This window comes from Hetaerina americana, unplaced genomic scaffold (assembly GCF_022747635.1).
Source record: "Hetaerina americana unplaced genomic scaffold, ioHetAmer1.1.p SCAF_73, whole genome shotgun sequence".
Taxonomy (NCBI): Eukaryota; Metazoa; Arthropoda; class Insecta; order Odonata; family Calopterygidae; genus Hetaerina; species Hetaerina americana.
In genome coordinates, this window is record NW_027287350.1 from 1,797,334 (window position 1) to 1,818,483 (window position 21,150).

Below are 21,150 nucleotides of genomic sequence, written 5' to 3' on the forward strand. Positions count from 1 at the left end.
GGAAGGACGGAGCTAGTCAATAGAAGACTGTATTTCCTCCGTGCTAGAGTAAAGAAAAACTCGTTTCACTTTGCACAGCGATGAAAAAATAGTGATAGTGCAAGGAAAGCGTCACTCGCGCATATGCGATACCCGTCGTCTTCGAAAGTCGTATAAAGGTTAAAGGTCATTTGGCATTTGGCTCAATGTCTTTTTACCCGTGGTTATGCACGCCAGGCAGTCGAACGCGTTCAAACCTAGGTCGCTTGATATCGATCCGTTTAATCCATTGCACAGCGCTTTCGCTGGTTGACCCAAAGGTCATGGGGTTAAACTTTTAACCTTGGTTTTCAAAGAAATTCCAGCATTTCTTGACTTTTTTGTAATCAGAAATGTTCAGGGTACGTACGTGTTGCATTCCGTGTTGGTCGAAAACAGGATACGATATCCTTTCGAGATCGCTTTGAAATGGCTTCTTTTTTAATCTTGCTATTTTTTAATACCGTCCTTCTTAACCGGCTTCTGTGGCCAAATCGTAGATGCCTAGGACTGAAAATCAAGATTAGATCAACTTGGAGCCAAAGAGGACATTCCCACTGTGCTTAGCTGACTTTTACCCAACGTTTGCACTGTCAAACTCATAACTTGGATTACACTGTATTCTCAACCAGTCGGGTGCCTTTTTCACACCTTATCATCTAAGATATATGAATTTTTGCCAGGAAAGAAGAGCTCAGCATACAATTTTGGGCTTTTCACTGCAGACTCTTCATCATTTTTTTATTACCAAGAGTAGGGGATCGGGATGGTGGCTAATGTACTGGCTTCCCACTCTGAGGGTCCGGGTTGGAATCCTATAGACGGTAGATCTTTTTCTCTGGTATCCCGATCACTGTAGAGTGCAGAGAGTTCTTTAGCTGAGTACGCCGTCCGTCGGATGAGACGTTAATCTGTGGATCCATTGACGCCTTTAATTAAGAGTAGGTTGATATTGACTTCGGACTTTAATCCATTCTTCCTCCATTTCCTTTCTTCCCTAATATCTTAAATGACCTCAGCCGTCCATCGCCTCCCCTAAACCTACAACTACTTCTGAAGTTCTAGAATAAACACTTAAGGACGTCCAAAATAAGAAGTACAAACTTTTAACTACATTTTTCATTAAAGATTCTGGATCACTCGTTCATTGGATAAGGTGATTCTGTCTAATAATTGTAAAGGCCCTTATTTTGAACCTTTTACCAGAATATCTAAAGTATAGATTTTAATAATAACCACACTTCCCACGTTATTTTCCTCGAGTTCGTATATCAAAGCGATACGTCCAATATGAGCACTTGTGGGCGATACTAGTATCTGCAGTAAAAACCAAATTTTAAATCATGAAAACAAAGATACTTTAAGCTGTTATTTAACAGGTTGATACGATTTTTGCGTCGTCGGCAATAAAAATATGCTAGACTTTCTATTTTGACTCAGAAGATAGAATTTTTTCGACTTTTACCGTCGATTATTTAATACAGTTATTTTTCCGAATAACTTCAATTGAAAGAAAAATGGAACCGTGACTAAAACATGTTCATAAATTTTTGTGTTTTTCTCTTTAAAGAGTTTGATCATTAGCTGTTCGAAGACAAATACGTAGTTTTGAAATAATTTAAAAGCTAAGAGGCAGGATGGTTTCCTACATTTTTAACTGAAATACGAGGGTCATCCGGAAAGTAGTACCCGTTCGTGAAATAAAGACACAAAAGTAAATATTAACAAACATAAAAAATTTTATTTGAAAGAGGATACTTTAAACTACTTCTCAACATAATCTCCAAGCAAATTAAGGCATTTGTCATAACGTGTGACAAGTTTCTGTATTCCTGCTGCATAGTCCTTCGCCGCCAGCTCATTGAGATACGCGAGGGACCCATCTTGCACAAATTTTTGCATAATGCAGATGGTGTTTAACAATTTCATGAACAATTGTTCGAGAAACATTGGGAAAATGCTCACAGATGTCATCAATTGTGACGCGCCGATCGTTCCTCACGAATTCGTCAACTGAGCTCACCAGTTGGTCTGTAATGACAGACGGTCTCCCCGAACGCTCATCGTCGTGTGTGTTCCCCCTCCCCATGTTGAAGTTGCGACACCACCGCCGAACAGACGACTCGTCCATTACATTGTCTCCATACACCTCCTTTAATTGGCGATGAATATCACATGGGCGAACGTTTCTTGCATTGAGGAATTTAATCACTGCCCTCACTTCACAACTGGCGGCGTTCTCAATTTTTTTAAACATTGTAAACAATCACAGAAACAACACAGGCAATGCTAGCGTCACGCAACTTGGCTCAGAGAAGGCAGACAAGCCACTGAAGCTATCTGACCTCGTCCAGCGGCTACTCGCGTCGTCAGCACTTCATGCGGCACGAACGGGTACTACTTTCCGGATGACCCTCGTACATCATTAATCAATTGATTTTTAAAAGCTGTGATTATCTTGACCTAGTCTTTAAAACTGTGTAGCTATATGTGGTCATGTTTCAAAATATGTCATCAATTTGATCATGAATTTAAATGTGAACATCAAGAAAACTAGAAGCATAGTTGCTGTCATCAATTGTCAATGTTATTATCATAGCGGTATACCTTATGAAAACTCAATTATTTTAAAATATTTGCAAAGTTAAACAAAAACTTTTTATGTTTATGCACACCTAGTGGCAATATAGATACAGGGAAAAGGAATAGAAACTCACTTAAAGGACAAGCACAAGGTAATACATTTTAAAGACTAACCATCAAAACGTAAACATAATCAAAAAGGACGCACACATATATTTTTACTTTTCATAGGCCATGCTGTCTTCGGCGAAAGAAGGAAAATCGCAATACATACTATATATCTCAAATGCCTTCAAGTAGTCATCATGTACAAATACCTGTAAGTCCTCATGGGTTCCCGGAGGAAATTTATGCAATCGCGATCGGCATATGGTCTTACATTTAAGAGGCTATACCGTTGACTATCTGCAGTTGTGATAAATGAATGCCCTTATGCCTTTTTCAGGGAGTCCCTCGTCCCGAATGATCGCAGACCGACTCAGCTCGTCGGGGAACCGGCTGGACGCTTCCCCGGGTGGCGGCGGCGGTGGCGCCTTCGTGGTCGGCGTCGGCGCCGTCAGCGGCGGCGTGGTCAGCGCGGGCGGCAAGAGCAGCGCGGAGAGCGTGGTGAGGGCGGGCGGCGGGGGCAAGTCCGTGTCCAAGCAGAGCCTCCTGGACCTGGTGAGCTGCCGCCTGGGGGTTGGAGGGGGCGGCGGCGGTTTTGGCGGCGGGGGTGGCGGAGGATTCGGCGGCGGCAACCGGAAGCGGTCGGCGGCGTACGTCAACCGGGCGCACGTGGCCTCGGAGCTCGACCTGTCCCGGAAGGCGCGGGGGGAGGGCGGCGGGGGAGGGAGCGGCGGCGGGCCCGGCGGAGGGGCCGGGCGGGGAAGGCGGGGCGGCGGCCCGGGGCGCCTGGACGCGTCTTACGCCTCGTCGGTGGGCGCGGCGTCCCACAGCTGCGGCGACGCTTACCGTCACCACAACCAGCAGGTGGCGGGCAGGCGGCGGAGGGGTGCGGTGAGCACCCAGGGGACCCTGGTGGGGGGCACGAGTGGTGGGGGGGCCCTGGGGAGCGGCGGGACCACCAGCAGCTCCAACCGTTGTCGCTGGTCCTTCGTGTTTGACCCCGCGGGGAGGCTGTGCTACTATTGGTCAATGGTTGTGTCCCTCGCGTTCCTCTACAACTTCTGGGCGGTGATATATCGGTTCGCCTTCCAGGAGATCGACATGGACTCGCTGGTGGTGTGGTTCTGTTTGGATTATCTGTCGGACTTCCTCTATTTGGCCGACATAGTGTTTCACTTCAGGACGGGTTATCTCGAGGACGGTGTACTGCAGACTGATTCCGCGAAACTTAGGTCACATTACATGAACTCCACGACGTTCTACATAGATTGTCTGTGTCTTCTCCCCTTGGACTTCCTCTACCTTTCAGTCGGGTTCAATTCCATCCTCCGCTCTTTCCGGCTGGTCAAGATTTACAGGTTTTGGGGCTTTATGGACCGCACCGAGAGACACACCAACTACCCCAACCTCTTCCGGGCCCTCTCCCTCATCCATTATCTCCTGGTTATATTCCACTGGAACGGCTGCCTTTACCACATCATCTCCAAGAACAACGGATTTGGCAGCAAGAACTGGGTGTTTGATGGCGGGGGGTCGGGAGGCGGTGGAGGCGTCGGAGGAGGCGGAGGGGGCGTGGGTGGCTCGGGAGACCACTATGTGGGGCATCAGCAGCCGGACGTTGCTAAGCAATATTTGCAGAGTTACTACTGGTGCACGCTGGCTCTGACCACGATAGGTGACCTCCCGAGACCTAGGTCAAAGGGCGAATATTTGTTTGTGATAGCGCAGCTGCTCTTCGGACTGATGCTGTTCGCCACGGTCCTGGGGCACGTGGCTAACATTGTGACCAGTGTCAGCGCCGCAAGGAAGGAGTTCCAAGGTAGGGTTCGACTCTGGCGTCTTCCCCATAGAATAGAGACATTTTTACAACTGCCGTTAGGCAACATTCTCTTTACGTTCAGACACTCGGTGAGGTTCTAACTCGTTCACTTTATTCTTTCTTTTTATTTTTCATATGTGGTATAATTCCCATTTTTTTGAACCGTGAGGATGCTCACGTTTTATCTGGAAATGGGGTAAACAATTTAATCAGGTGGGAATTCCCGAATCATTTTGAATCTGTGGAAGTCCCGGGCTGCTTACCATATCTCTGTATAAGTTTGAAGAGTAATTAATTAGTAAGAATACACTTTTTCATTTTATTGCCACATTAATACTTAGAACATTAAATACTTATTGAATTTTGACCAATTCTGCAAAAAAGTAAAAAAAATCGATGTAAAATAAATATCTGGTCGATATGAAATTGTTTTTCTCTAGTTACAATGTAATCTTTTTCTTAAGAGGCCAAACATTCTTTCAGATTATAAATCTTCTCAAGGAATTACAACCGTAATGTTGCTTGTTTTGCATCCTTTTGCGGTGGCAAGGTAAATTTTGCCGTAAAGGTCATCCAAAGCCGAAATGGCACGGGAATTACCAGGCAAAAAGAATTAATGCTAATATAGTTCCCGATTCCTACCTGCCCAATCGCACCCTACCCAATTAGGCTCCCTTTAAACTCGCCGCTAAAAAGAGTTTTTCCGTCTGTTTCCAATATCTCTATATTCCGCAGGTCATTTCACGCCCATAAATTAAATATAGACTGAAAGAATTGGTTGGAGCAGACGTTTCATGCGGGATATTGCCTTTAAATAACTAAGAAAGATAATAATTTCTATTAGCAGGTAATTGAAAATAATGAACTGCATATGAAATAATATATGAATCAGTAAAACAGTATGAATGGCTGACCGAATAATGAAAAATTACGAAATAAAGTCATACTCTTGACTAAAAAATATCCGATTTGAATTTTTTATATCCTAATACTCTTATTTTGAATTTATATAGGAAATCCATCTTTTACTGGTTAAAATTTCATATCTTACATGAAATACCAATCGAAGTTTCCGAACATACTAGATCCATCCAAAAGACCACGTTTGCCCTTGCTTCTCCGCTATGGAATCGCGATAATTTTTGAGCTTCCTGATGAAAGTCTTCTTAAGAAGGAGCTTCTTGAGAAATTCATCTTATATTGTTGTAACTGCTGGTAATATTTCATCAAATATGCTCTCATATTTTATAGGAATACAGTCGCTTAGAGTGCAAATGATGGATTAAATCTAGTGCAAAGGCGCGTAACCTGGGTTAGATTATGTGAACTGCAGACACACAACACTTGGGAGGAAAAGGCGTGGGAATATCGCTGCTTGATAAAAATCGTCTTGTTATATTTTGCGACTCATTCGTTGACTTCCACTTCCATTTCAACGGAAGCCGTGTGGCGTAGGTGGGCTGAGTGGCGTCTCGGAGTGGAATATTTGAAAACAGTTTGGAAAAGCTCTCACTCAAACCTCAACCTCGTACCTATTCTCTCTCCCCATTACTTAAAACCGTAGTTAACTTGAAAATTAAATAAAAGGTTAAATAAGTTTGCGTTTTGCTGTAATAATTTACATAATACTAATGTAAATTTCGTTAATATTTGCTGTTCATTTGTGACTAACATTTTTCTTAAATAAATATTTTCCGTGTTTAAAAACACACCCTGTACCACAGGATGTGTTTGATCAAAGATTGACATCTACGATATGATTTCGTCTTGGTAAATATTCTTCCATATTTTTTTAATTTTAAATTTTATTAAAAAAAACTTGAGTGATTCGGGTTATATTTTGAATCACAATATTACCAGATTAATTTGGGATGATTTTTATTTATGAAGAAAAAAGACAATAAAAATGCTCTAACTTTTTACAACACCAACCAGTGAAATTTTCATCGTTCATAAATGTACTACAAAGTTTCCTAAACTACGTTCCCTTACAAAGGCGGAAGCGTTATAAACGGATGCATGTTAAAAGAGTCATTGCGTTAAAGCTGCATCAGAGAATTGTGAGTACATGTTTGCTGAATAAACATTATTTCGTTTGTTTGTCAGAAGCTAACCTCTAGATATTAAATAGCTCTATTTTATTTGTGACCCTTTGTGAATGATTTGACTCCACCAAAAATCACGAAACTCCATCAGCATTCTCCGCCTCTGTCTGCATTTGTCTCTTGTTATTGTTTGAGAAACAGCTGTCGGAGTGCGAAAGGGATGATCTTTTTCTTGTGGTCCTCTAAATATTTTAATAATTATCTCTATTCGTTTGGTGCAAAGGCTTCCCTTTTCTCTTGATTCTCCATTAAATGGTCGGTTTCTTTCTCGGCAAGCATCTGCCTTAGGCATGTATATTCGCGGTGACCACATCGCACACAAGGTGCATGGGAGTTCTCTCATTAAAATTCAGAGCTCGCAACCCTTTAGGAACTCCTTGGGCGCATCGAGTGATTTATGTAGCTTAGAGAACTTGATGTGTCGTTATGAATTTTCCATGGATGGAGTGCTCGCGAGAATTATGGTTAACCATTATCCGGGGCGACTGTTAATAGTGCGTCGTACATTATCCCCTGATCATGACGTCCTTTTACTTTGAGATATTTTAACCTCGGGTGTTAACCTTCTCTCTTTCTCTCTCTTCATGCTTATAGCAGTTTGTGCCCTCGCTCAAAGTTACATCATTCCCTCCATGATCATAACATGTTCAAGTTTTTTCGTCGCAACCTATTTTCTTCCATTTTGCGTGAAAATTTAGCAGCGTTTAAACCTTTCAATTTATTGCATAAACGCGAAACTTTCTCTTCTGAGATACTTTATGGATATGTCCATAATCTATCAACTCATGAATCCATTAATCTTGCTGAAATTATCCTCTCCACTCTCCCTTAAGTTCTCAGGATATTTTCAAATATTTACTTCACCTCCTCGAGAGATTTTAAAGTTTTTTCAAGGCATATGTAGAAGCATTCAGTTCTAATTCTCATTTTCTTCGATAAAATAAATTTCAGACTAGTCTTGCAAACCTTTATTCAGAAGAATAAGTATAATTTATTGAAATAGAAGCACCACTGGTTAGGCACAAATGCCTTTACTATGAATGACGGTTATAGAAAGCTAAAATTATAAAAAAATCTGTATGAGACTAGTTTTTAACAAAGTGAAACTAAAGGTGACTCCCTACTGAATGATCAATGCCCAATAATATGGCCCTACATTATAGCTGAAATGTCAAATTAATGAATTTAATTTTAGGCCTCACGGAGTTCAGGCAGTTCCTAACTGGAAATAGAAATTACACGAATACCTTAGTCATATTTCTCTCTCAAACACGAACAGACAATTGAATCTCTTTACTCTTTTTCAAAAGTCTCTCCTGTGTTACCATTTTAAATGACACCCATTGTTACGAAGGATTCGGACGAAATTAATTTTTCTTTTTCCAAAATAAAACACACAAAATATGCAATGGTCCGTGCACAATTTAGACCAAGAGCAGACGTAAATTTGAATTAAGGGTATGGGAAGGTGGCAGCAAAAATGAAGTAACAAGTGAAAATCGTCCAATTAATGTCAATTTGAATTTTTAAATTTTCTCTGCGAAATGCAGTGAAAAGCATAGTCTGTTTTATAAATTTAATGATACATGCATTTCAAAGTTTGAAAGAAAAAAATTTTCTACACATCAGAGACGGAATTTTAAAAAAAGCAAGAATCAGTTTTTTCAGTTGAAAATTTTTATTTATTCGAATCTATTGAGATTCTCTAGTAATTGTAGTGATTGAAGTATACGTGCAACTTAATTTGCCGTGATGGAGAATGAAATGTGAATGGCGATGCACGACAGATACGTGAGGTTAGTCTGTTAGTCATCCAATCTGTTTCATTTGTGCCCTGACAGGTTTCGGCGTGTCCTTACCCACCGAATACTATAACGAAATTGCATCGACCCTTGTAAACGATTTGCAAATTCGTTGGACGTGCATTCCCAATGAAACATCAATCAGAATTTTTATCGGGCTTAACCATTTGAACAGTTTAGCGCTATTATTTCTTTGCTCGATTTCGGAAGCTGAGCTTGTTTTTTTTACAATCAAATTATCTTGCCAGAATAAAGACGTTTTCTCGATACAATTTCTTTATCTCATTGTATGAAAGACGTTAATATTGATTAAACCTTTGAAAATAATGACTTTTGTCAAGACTATATGAGACTCCCCGGTGTGTTTATGTGCTATTTTGAAAATAGTTTTTAAACCATATTGAAAATCGAACATTTAATTATTAGTAGACATATTTTGTGAAGATTTGTTTTCACGTTACTAAAATAGACGTCACCTATGTTATTTAACCCAAAGACATGCTATGAAATTTATTTTTTTTATTTTCAGAAAACAATGTATAAAAATTAAGTTAAATCGTTTGTTAATTTTCATGAAAAAATCAAAATTGATAATTTTGTATATTTCTGTTTAATTTCTGAAGTTAGTTCTGAGGTTCTGTGCATTTGTTTTCCTTTTTTGTTCAGCCTAGGTTGAAACCTCTAGAATTGATGCATTGCAGATTTTTGAAGTGTTTACTACGGTAATTGAAGGAGTCATTGATATTTTATTCTGTGGAAGAAAGCTTGTCATAATTCACTTGTTCCTAAGTTTTTTGTCTGAGCGTAGTTGATAGGTATATACACTGCTCCCTTTGAGAATCGATATTATCATAGCATTACGTCGGCTTTATAAACCGCCATAGAAAAAGTGTCGTTTGATATAATGATAGATATTCTTTTCGCACATTCTTCATATTACTGTTTAAATACTTTCTACGACCAATCTCGCATTTTTCGTAGCATCTACCCACAACAAAGACTTTGGTTCATCAGAACTTGGTTTATATATTGCGTTAACATTGCTTTGTATTCATTCTCCGTTGTTGATTTATAATTTCCACCGCGGATATCATTTTGTCATTGCTGTGACTTAACGAAGGATATAACAAAGGTTTATTTACTAAGTGTTCAAACGTTATGGTTTTATTTGAGACGATCTGATACAGCGTTACTTGAACCTCTTCAGATTAAAAATAGTACATGTGTTACCCACAGGTTAAGGATAAAGCATTTTTTCTGATAATTTCAACTTGTAACTAATTCTTCTCTATAAAGTTAGTCACTGATTGATTAAAATGTTCAGATCTTGTCTCTGTCTTGTAGGAATTCATTTCCCAAGGTCCATTCTGATCACCTGATGATAATTTCAGCAAAATGTGCGCGCTTAATGTACGGAACCCGTGGATAAATCGTTTCACATCCAACTCAAAATTGGAATTACGCTTTGAGAGTTGTGTAATCTGAAGTCGAAATGATGTCTGATAGGAATTTTTTTACTTGCAGCCTTGCCATATACCTCCAATTTAATATTACGCCACAATGATTTTCTTGAGCGATGACGTCATTTTAATCCTCTTATATTCTGAAATATCCAGGCGATTGATAAATTAAACTGCATTCAAAAACCCCCAATTAAGGTAGATCTACGACGAACAAATTGTCCACGTGGGAAATTTGGACTTGTTAGAATAAAAATGTCGAACCGTCTTTATAGGTGAGTTGTTTGATGCTACACAGTCTCTGAGGTATCCAATGGTAACTACGGCAGAAAAATACGCAAAGAGTCCTCGAAACACACGAGGATGACCGCCGGAAGTTTTGCGATGCATGAACTTCATTGAATTTTTTTAAATCCGAAATCTCGTTTTATCCTTCCTCCACACCCGGAGAGTTGGCGCCGCCGTCGCGTCGACCAAAAGGACCCAGGTGTTCCATTTTAATATAGGAAATAACCCTTTCACCCCTTTCCCAGATTTTCACACCCTCTCCCACTAATTCTCACATTAGATTGTGAACTTTTTACCAGATTCGTCGTTCTCTTTCCTCTCTCTCGCTTCCTTTCAATTGACATTACACTCAGTCTGACGACCAGACCTCATTCTCTACATTCCTTAGGGGCGGTAAATATTGGCTTCTCCGAGAAGATAAGCATTGAGTTGCAGTATGAAAGAACTCCGCTGGTTTTTTTACCATGGTTCTTATCTTTAAAAAATGAATCGATCATTCACGACATAATAATAATCATGAATGAAGCAATCATTATTTTGAATGTCAAATCTCGCGTATCATGCTTTCTTCAATTTTGAATAAGCATCGGAACGAGATAACCTCTGGCGTGACTCTTAAATCCTCGCATTATAGCGTCTTCTCATATTTCAAGAGAAGGGATAGATGGACTCGAATTAAAATCTTGATATTAATTTATTTCGCAGGTAATCCAAAGAACAATTTCAGCAATATTTTTTTCATTTCTATCTGCAAAATTGTTTGAAATAATTTTTATTTATAATGGTGAAATAGTTTCCTTATGCACATAGTGCTTAAATTCTCATACGGAAGGAGTTTTTTAGAATCTCGACCATATTTTAATAGAAAAAAATAAGCAGGCGTAATAGTGATCCACTGAAATATTTCCGTCTGGAAGTAATTACAAATTTCATTCATGAGTCTAGATTAAACAAAACTAAAATTGTCACGACGAGTATGGATGCGAACTAACTACCTTACATTTCCACTGTGATATCTAATAACTAAAACGCCGTTTAGATTTATCGTATAAATGTTGTTGACTAGATTCACATACCAGTAGTATCTTCACGGTCTTGCTCTCGAATGGATAGAGTTTATTCCCAATGCAACTGGTATCCTGTATAAAAAAATATTCAAGAGGAAATTATGGACGAAATATTAAGGTTGTGCGATGGAAGAAAATGTTTTCGCGATTATTTTCCATCCAAGTTAACCTCCAGCCCATGTCTCAGTCTTCTCAAACCCCATTCCCTTTTTGGCAGACAAGAGAGCAAATTTTCAGTGGAAGCCTCAGAGAACTGAGAAATCACAAATAGAAGACGAGGTAATATTATTTTCCTTGTTTTTCCTTGCCATTCATGATAATGGTTGGAAGGATAAGAGGTTAGGAAAAGGAAAACTAATGTTATCAACTAATTTCATCAGCATTAATTCAAGGTTAATAAATCTATTGAAATATTTAAACAGTCGAAAAATATTATTTCAATTTCTTAATTGAAATAGCTGAAATTTTTATTTACTGCCACTCTTTATAAGAGCTATAGGATTGGACCTTCTTTATGATCCTAAAACCAATTACTTCTAACTAAAATTCTCATAGGGAAATGTATACCTATGTGATAATTCTAGCAAATATCCATTAACTTGTAAGTCTACCTTACTTTCTCGAGTTAAATTTTGAACAGTTTAAATATTTTTTGGAATTAATAAATAAATTTGATGATTTTAATTTTTTTAATTTCACATGATAGTCAGATAAATGCTGATATTGCACAAAATAATTCGTTTCAAACCCTAACGTAGTTTTACACCCCTAGTTCAGTTGTGCATATAGTATGTGGACACATTCCCAAAATGTGTAAATTTTAGTAGCCATAGGGTTTCGTTCTTGGCAGCCTACCGTGACCTATTGAAAGCGACCTTTTGAATGATTATTGTTATGGAAATGAAATACAAATTGGAGAAAAAAGTACGCCTACAAGTCACGTTCTGCTTTGCTTTGCTTGTTTCGTGTCCCATTATTTTTGTGCTTTGTTGGCGAGTGATGACATCATGTTTGCCATTTCAAGTTTATCTTCGAATTCCAAACGAAGTTGGAGAATTCATCATTCCAAACACGAACATTATATGAAAATCGTTTTGGGGTTGAAATAACCCAGCGGCGTCGGCGAATGTGCACGTTCTTGCTCATGGATTATTAAAATTCCGATTCGTAAATTACAATGCTTAACTTGATTTTACCCACATATAAATAAATGATGAAATTTGCGTGTTTAGTTCATAATTATATTATGCAAAACTATTTGTTTGGATTTTAACAAATTTAAAACCACTTGCACGTCCACTTTTCTTCGTTTTAATTGACTTTTTATATTTACTCAGGTAAAATTTCCAACTTTAATTTTTTTATCAATGATGTTTCTTTGATATTTTTCTTGTTTTCTCTTAATTTTAGTTATGAGCGGTGTTAAATAAACAATGTACCTGATCTTAATTTTTCGATTCTAAACTAGAAATTAATAATACTACTACCTATGTTCCATTAAAGAATATTTGTGATCCATTTTTTATTGCTTTGGGCCATTAATAGTTTCTGTTGTTGTTTTCTCAAAGCCTAATTGTGTATTAAGGATGGGTATGAGGTTTTATACCGAATTTCTTAGTTCTTATCATTCACTTTCTAATGGGAATCAGTTCTTGTCTGTCACATGTATATTTACTAATTCTAAAAACCGCAGTTCTACCATTTACTCTCCCTCTTTTTGCCTCTTGCCTCTTGTCTCTAACTCATTTTTCGCCATTAAAAAGAGGAGATTCTCCTTTACCTCAAATCAAGTTGTAAAAATAAACAGTATTAGATTCAAACTGGAAAAGGTGGCAACCCTGAGCACATCACGGAAACGAGGGCGAGGGTGTGTGCACGTCACTCACGTTCGAATTTTGAAAGCCCTGATGTCTCCCGCTTGAAATTGATTGATCGCTTTATGCATTTTGTTCAGCTTCACGTTATTGACTTATCTGCTTGTTTACTCACTATCTCCCAGGACACGGGCTCGGTGTATACTTGCAGCACGTGTGGAGGAAAAAAGATTTTGATAACATTACGGATCGTTTTCATGTAACTGAGTGACGATAATGACTCTGGGCGTATCAAACGTAAATTTTTGATGGTATGATATCGTTTGTGACATGAAAATAAATCATTTTAATATATTATGACGTTGAGTACGTAGTATTAAATAAGGATTTCTCGATAGTTTCATTATTTTTCGTCTGTCTATCTTGCTTGAGTTGGAGAAGAGTTGATTCTGATAGTGCGAACGGTATTTCATAGACTTGATTTCCGCCTGATAGAAAAATATTAATGGAAAACTTATCGATTACGATAGTTTTTTATGGATACAGGGACTAAGTACCACATCTTACGTAAAACAAATTTATTAATAGATTAATTGCATGTTATTCCGCATTAATGAACTTTAATGAGTGATGATGTGATCCAAATACATCATTTCAGTATGTTTGGTATTAATATCACCTCTGTGTATTAAGTGTTCCGCTACATTCTATCCATCTTGCTTCATTTCTTCTATGATTATTTTTCCTGCTATACCTGAGAGGGTTTCCACCTTTTTCTTTCTTCCTTTCTGAAAATGTTCTGCTGTATTTTAAATACCAAACATTTTTACCCGTATCTGAAAAATCTGTAACATCTCGCTGCTAAAGGCTGCTGCGGTATTTATCCAAGTTTCCTCAATTAATTTTTCTCGTTATGCTCTATGGCTTTCTTTTTCATTATTCTCTCTGTGAGTACTTCTATTTTCTGCTTTAATCTAACATGCTAGTCATCTTTTTTTATTTGCATTACTCCATCATCCTCTTTCCACTTACCTTCCCTATTTACTAGTTCTTAACTTTTGTCATTGGATGTATCCAAGTAGTATCACAATTTGAGATGTTCCCATCTTCCTTCTACTATTCCTCTCCGTTTGTTTTCAATTAGAATGTTATTTGTCTTAAGGTATGAACCCTGGCCAACCAACATCAAAATTGCACATCCTTCACCAGTTCAAAATTACAAACCGTCTAACTTTATGCCTCGGGATTTCCTTCATGCACCAATGACTAATGTGGCGTTTAAAATAGATTATATTTGAAATTATTCATCTTAAAAAACTTGTTTTCTTCCCGCGGTCATTCCTTATTCATAAGCCGTACTCCTCTATCTCATCCCATCTGTCTCTTTTCCTATCTCGGTAGTCCAACCCTCCATCATAATCAACTGTTTTCTTTCGGGAGCACTCACAATTCGTATCCTTGAAATTATACATAGATCTACTTTTCCTAATTATGAATACTTGTCCGCATATAAATCCGAATAAAAACGACGTTTCATCCCTCCCAATCCATTCTCAGGAGGCTTACTTCCATAGTTACGAGGTTGTATTCTCTGTCACGTCCATCAGATTTTGCGAGAAAGATGGCTGAGGTGGTTTTCCGCTACCATCCTCAAAAGTTTTTTTCACATAATCCCTTCAGAAGGTCCGTCAAGTACGATTTAGACGCCTTTACGACTCTTTTACTGAGAATCAGACACTGCGAGGCATATCTTTCGATAATCTCATGCCCTTCGGTTGTGTCTGGCATGAGTGGCGCTGCTAGGATTTATTATGATTACTGCTACCAGCTATTGGGATAGTCAGAAAACGCAACCCTTTTTCACCACTTCAAGAACTAAGACAATGCAATGTATCATAAATGCATCACCACTTACGATTTTACATTTGAAATTGAACTGATGAGCACGAATTGGCATCCCTTGTTATCAGCTTAAGTAAATGCTCTTCGTAATATATCTTTGTTTTTATTCATATCACCGACGAGTATTGATGAGATATTTTTTCCTTAGCTTTGTGGAATTCTTTAATTTCCATAAAAACATGTAAAGATAAAAAACTCCATTTTCACATTACTTCATATACCTGTAATAAAAGTAGTTTCAACATAGCATGTCGTAATCAAGGCTTAATTGAGGCATACTGAGTTGAAACCATGATCAGTATATCAAATTAAGTGTATAAATTGACTTCTTTTGGCTATTTTTTTATTAATAAATCCTTCAAGCTACTTTAATTCTGCAGACGATGGGGATCTGAAGAGCTATGAGCCACTCCGAGTGAAAATTACTCCCTTGACCTTTATAAATCTTATTCCTTGACTTCATGTACTGCTCATGACCGTGAGAAGTTAGCGCTACTCTCAGCTGTCATATTGAATAAATAGTATGAATATTTCGTGAAGAGGAGAACTCGGATATTGACCAATCTGCAAGTTTTCGTGGAAGCGCTCCATTCGAAACGAGTGGTACTCTTCGATGGGATACCTCGTGTTTCTAGCATTCTGCCGAAAGAGCGCAACCGAGGGGAGGTGGGCATCCATCCTGATTGGTGCGGGTCATTCCAGTTCGGGGTCGGAACCGTAAATTTCCTCTGTTTATCCCGATCCAGTTTAATCCCACTCTTCCTTTTAATAATCCTGGTGGCTAAAGCCCTTCCCTCTTCCTTTCTCTAGTTCGCTCTCTCTCGCACACGCGAATAAAAAAAACGCTCGTCCCTTAGCGCCCTACCTTGCCGCGGGAGGAGCGAGTCTGGGGATTCGGTGGGTGCGGGTGAGTGGAGGGATGGGAGGGGCTCGGGAAGGGAGCAGAGGGGGTGGTGGTGGGTGCGGGGGTGTGGGAGATTGGGACGGTGGCTCCATACGTCCCCGTTTGAGGGAGGAAGGGTGGGCGTTTGAGGGGTTGGAGGGAGGTAGTCGATTCATTCCTCTTCCTTCCTCTCCTGGGGGAAGGTTAAAAGTCTCTCCTGAGAAATGTTGCTTCCATTTCCCGGCTCGGATCCATATATCATGGATTTTGTCGATTTCAGCGACCCAGGTTTATTTAATGCCTTTTTTTTCAATTTCACTTCATTTTTTTTATTTTCAATACAGCATAGCATTTTACCGTAAATGTGCTACTCGGTCAAATATACATTGCAGTAAATGAACATCGAGAGGAAGGAAGGACTGCTACTCTCTCAACACGGTGTGGGAAAGGATGATTTGAACTGTACCAGGTGCAACCGATGATAGACCTTGGCAACACTCATCAAATTTTATGAGCAGCGACCAAAATACAATGAAAATCACTTCGATTCGAAAACTCATCTAGGTCAAGGAGCGAAATTGCTGTCGATGAAGCAACTTAGACATCGGAAATTTTCCAAAGGAAAAGCCCTTTCCGATTACAGGTCATGAAATCCTTTAAATAATATAGTATAGAATTTCATTAGAATATATATTGTATGCTCAACAGCAGAGATCGTCTTGCCCTTTAGCAGGAAGCATTTCACCCCATACGAAAAATTTAGTAGCAGTAGTAGTTAGTAGTTAGGGTGCGTTGACAAATGAGGTTATTTTGCACCCCTGCCATATCGTTTAAAAACCTAAACAAGTAAAATTTATTCTAGAAAGTACGGTTTTTTTGCGCGGGAAGGTTTCATGTATTTTTTTGCTCTTTTCAACGCTGTTTGATCATAATGTGAGCGCACAAGGTGGTATCATGCAAACCCTTCTGCACCCTTGTGTATTATTAATAGATATGCGTGTAGAAGGAATTCTCATGAAATCGCTTCCCTTGTTATCTGAGTGGTTGGTAGACATGTTGACAGTATATCTTGTAAATCCAATATGACCGATTGCGCATCTGAAGCGGCATCACCAATTTCGAACGCTATCTTGATTTATGGTTCCATTTATTCCCTTGCTTAATCGAAGGTATCATAAAATGTTTGGAATACATCCTTGATATATTTTAATTATATGTTGTTGGAAAAAGTTGGCTTGAATCGTAAATAATAAAAACAAGTCGTATGATTTCAAAACTAGCCCGCAAAGTCCATTATAGTCAAATGTATAACTAGTTTATTTTGATTTTTCATCGAATTTAGTTTTTTTTGTGCACAGAAATACAAAACTTTACTCAGGCTAGGTAGAAATACTAAATTAAATGTCTCTTTATCTATCTGTAACTATAATAAAACTATCCAGAAAGGATTTAAAAATAATTAACATGGGAAATTCATAAATCCTTAATTTTTGATTGTATTGTTTTTTAGGTTGTTTATCGTACTGAGGACTTATCTGCTGACCTTTCCTTACATTTATTTTCTGATTGCAGCCCTACACAGAAGACTGTAAACTCCGTCTGTGTACTTTCACCCGTAAACTACTCAGATAACCTCCCGATTGAGGTAACGGCTACGTGACCTGGGTACTAAATTTCGAAACAAGGCCGTAGACTACCGTAGCAGGCTATTGAATTCACAGTGATCTAACATTACTGCACTGAATTGGCAAACGTTTTAACAGAGATAAGGCTTATGTTTTTTTTGTAAAATAAAAGAGAGTGAGTGAAGTTATAGAGCAAAAAAAAATCAAAAGGAGACTAAACAGGTTTTCAGAAAAAAACACCGAATGAAAAATTCCTAGAATTGGACGAGAAGTTTGTGTTTGCTTTGTTACAATTTAAATCCATCAAAAGAAGATTAAAATCATTCCAAAGCAGAGTTGAATTTAATTTATTCCCACGTTGATTTTAAATATTTGTTGACGAAGGATCCCATCCGAATCCATTGCGTCCCACCAGTGGGGGGGGGAGTAGGGGAAGGAGGACTTGCAGGAGGAGAAAACGTTGAATAAATACGGAAAAAGAAGATCACCGAGCGGCGATATAAAATATACCCGAGCACAAGAAGAAACAGATGACGGCAGACGGGCGCGACAGCATCCTGCCCCGTCCTGTTGCCGAAGATCCCTTGGCTCTCCGAACTATCGAGATTACTCAATATGCGTCCGCTCTGATACTTAATGACGCTGAAGAATGAAAGGAAGCAAATTCGTCCATTTCTTTTTCTGCTTATTTATCCGGTCGGGATATTTTGAATATGATCTCCTTTCGTTCTGTCGGAGCCCCCAAGGGTGGGGGACACCCGGAGCAAGCAGAGTGAAACAGGAAATGAAAAAGTCTGAAAAATGAAGGATAAAGACCGTCGCATCGTTTTCAAAGTCATCCCGTCTCCCCTTTGCACTCCGTGCCTATCCCGTTCCGTGGTGATTGTCTCCGATAGGGTACACCTCGTGGAGTCCCAGCGGGTGACCCCTTACTACTCCACCGCCCTCGAAGGACGACGGCCTCTCCTCCGATTCCTTTGTTGTCGGACGTCCTCCGCTGACCTGTTTCGCCATTCGAGTCCCATCCGCCCTCCTCAGTGTTTGTTCACGTCCAGTCGCGCGCGCGTGTGTGTGTGTGCGCGAGGTCTCCTTTGCGTAAGGCCAGCCGGCCGGCTCTCTCGCATTGCTGAAAATCTCCCCACGCGAGAAAATCTCTCCACACACGGCGAAGTCGGTCGAAAAAAAAAGTGATCTCACTGCTTCCCTCCATCGTCCTTGTTGAAATGTACGCTCCGATTCGCCCTCCTCACGGGGGACTGCCCCGGGAGTATCAATATGTCGAGCAAATGAGAACATCAAACAGGTACCCATGGCGTATTCCCCAGTGCAAAACCGTGCTAAGCTAGGGTCATATTGACCGAAATTATGTGCAGTTCCATTTAAATTAGGAAGGGAATGCAAATGTAACTCATTAACCATCGGATGAGTGCTTGTGATGATGAAATCATTATTTTTTTCGTTTTTTTTCTTGTAAGATATTTCGATGGAAAAAGAGACATTATTGAGAAAGTTTTTCGCATTTGACGACTAGTGGAATTTAATGAAACTTCTTTCCATTTGTAATGAAAATTGCGAATTAATTGCAAACTCAAAGCGCAGATTGGCAGAGTGAAAGTTCATAAAACTGGTAAAAACGTCGAATTACTTTGCAATGGAAAATTGTTCATATTTTTTGATTGAGAAAATCAGTTTCAAATGTATCTATCATTTCCACATAGATGATACTATATTGCTGGCGTGTAATTTATATTTCCACATCCCAAAACTAATTTATACCTCCCGCAGGCTTGTATAAGAGGTCCAGGTATAATCTCACCATAGTTTTAATCGTGTAATATTATTTTTGCAAAAAAAATATTATTACGCGATTACATTATTTCAAATATTAAGTTCAGAAATTGTCAATGACAATTATTTGTCGAAAGTATATTGTGAAAACCGGGGAGAAAATTTAAATTTGATTAGGAATAATTTAATTATGCTCATAATATTTTATCCTCCTCATGTATTCTGAATATCTTCATTACCATTCTTGCTAAAATTTAAATGATAACTTTGCCATCCCGATAAGGCGGATTTTGGGAGCCTTATTTCAAATGACTCGGTCATTAACGCCAGTGGGAAAGAACTGCTTATATCCTGTGAGGTGAGGCAGGGAATGGGGATTCAGGTATCTAAAAAGTAATTTTAGCAATATTGATCCAAGATAATCCTAAGCCAATGTGGGTAAGGGACTACTACAGTAAATGAGTAATAATTTGTGAGCATATTTTATCGGAAAAATGAGCTAGACTTAAATGAGGTCACTCTTTGAATTCACCTATTACGCATGTCATCACTGTATCATGGAAGTCTCTCCTTTTCTGGGTAGACAAGTTGAAAAAAAGTCTCCCTATGAAGTTATTTTAGTGACTTCTTTTCGTTAATTAACTTTTAAGCTAATCTAACGTCAAATTTGAATAATATTAATGGATGACATAAGTCATCTGTTTGGAAGAGATTTTAGCCTAGCAGGCTTAGACATAGAAGAGAATATGGCGTAGATGAGGATATCTTAGATCCAGGTACACTAAATGGCGAGATAGAAAGGATATTTGGAAAAATTTTATTAAATAATACCGTAAGGTGGACGTTTTAGTGGAACTAGTTAAGCGTACAATACAACGTGGGGGTTAGAGTTTTTACGAACTTCTTTGTGGCCTTTATGAGGGAGGAATTTGACCGGATTACTTCGTCAGAAGGTAGTTCCTGTTTCAAAAAAGGTAAAGGCTGCAATATATAATCAATAGAGAACAATAGGTTTGGATTGACACACAGCTGATGTGGTTCTCAGGATGATGTATGAGAGGTTGAAGAACAGGACAAATTATTACTATGGGGATGATCAGTTTGGGTTCAGGAAAGGAAGAGGCGCGCGTGATGCCATTGCAGTAATGAGGTCTCTCATACTGAGAAACATGGGATACAATCAGGATGTATTTGTCTATTTCGAAGATTTTTGGAAGGTTGTTGCTAGAGTAAATATTGGTAGAATTAAATGAATGTTTTAAAAAAATAGGAGTAGATTTGAGGGATAAGGGACTTATCCACAACCTGTGCATGCCTCAGGCCCCTCGGGTGTTATTGAAGTATTCCTAATCCTCCCCACTTTCACTTGTTTTACCTCCAAAAATAACCGTAGCCATATCCTCTTCCGAAAACCTCTTCTTTTTATCTCATTCCTCCGGAACATCATTTCAATTAGTTCCAAGTTATGCTCAGGCATTCACCTAGTTTTGGAGCAATAGATCTCTTTAACTCATACTCTCTCTTTCCGATGATCGTGACCGAAGTTCTAATATTTGAGTATTTCCTTTAATATTATTGTCATAGAATAATCTTCGTTTACTTTAAACATATGTCTGATAACTCATTCATATAATGATTTCATTATAAAAGAAGTTGAAAAGTTTCAGCTGGAAACAATATGCTGAAAATAAAAGAAGGGTTCTAAATCGTTATAAGTAAGGAATTGAATAACTCTTATGGGTAAAGGAAATCTTGTCGGCCAGGCCAACAAAATCGAAATACGGGATTTTTTTCTACGATTATGATAGTCTCCACAAAAATTCCGGTCCTTATTTGGGTTCTACATGCTAACGAATCGTCAAGCACTAGGTTACCAAGTGCGGCAGACTTA

General features: G+C 38.8%; 1 protein-coding gene across 1 annotated transcript in view; it reads left to right on the forward strand.

The window, feature by feature from the left end:
• Positions 1–21,150, forward strand: part of LOC139697357 (uncharacterized) — a 663,676-nt gene that overhangs the window by 432,681 nt on the left and 209,845 nt on the right. Inside the window, exons 3-4 of the mRNA XM_071596022.1 lie at positions 3,047–4,231; positions 4,295–4,525. Of these exons, the coding sequence (XP_071452123.1) occupies positions 3,047–4,231; positions 4,295–4,525 (1,416 nt within the window). The remainder of the gene's footprint in view (positions 1–3,046; positions 4,232–4,294; positions 4,526–21,150) is intronic.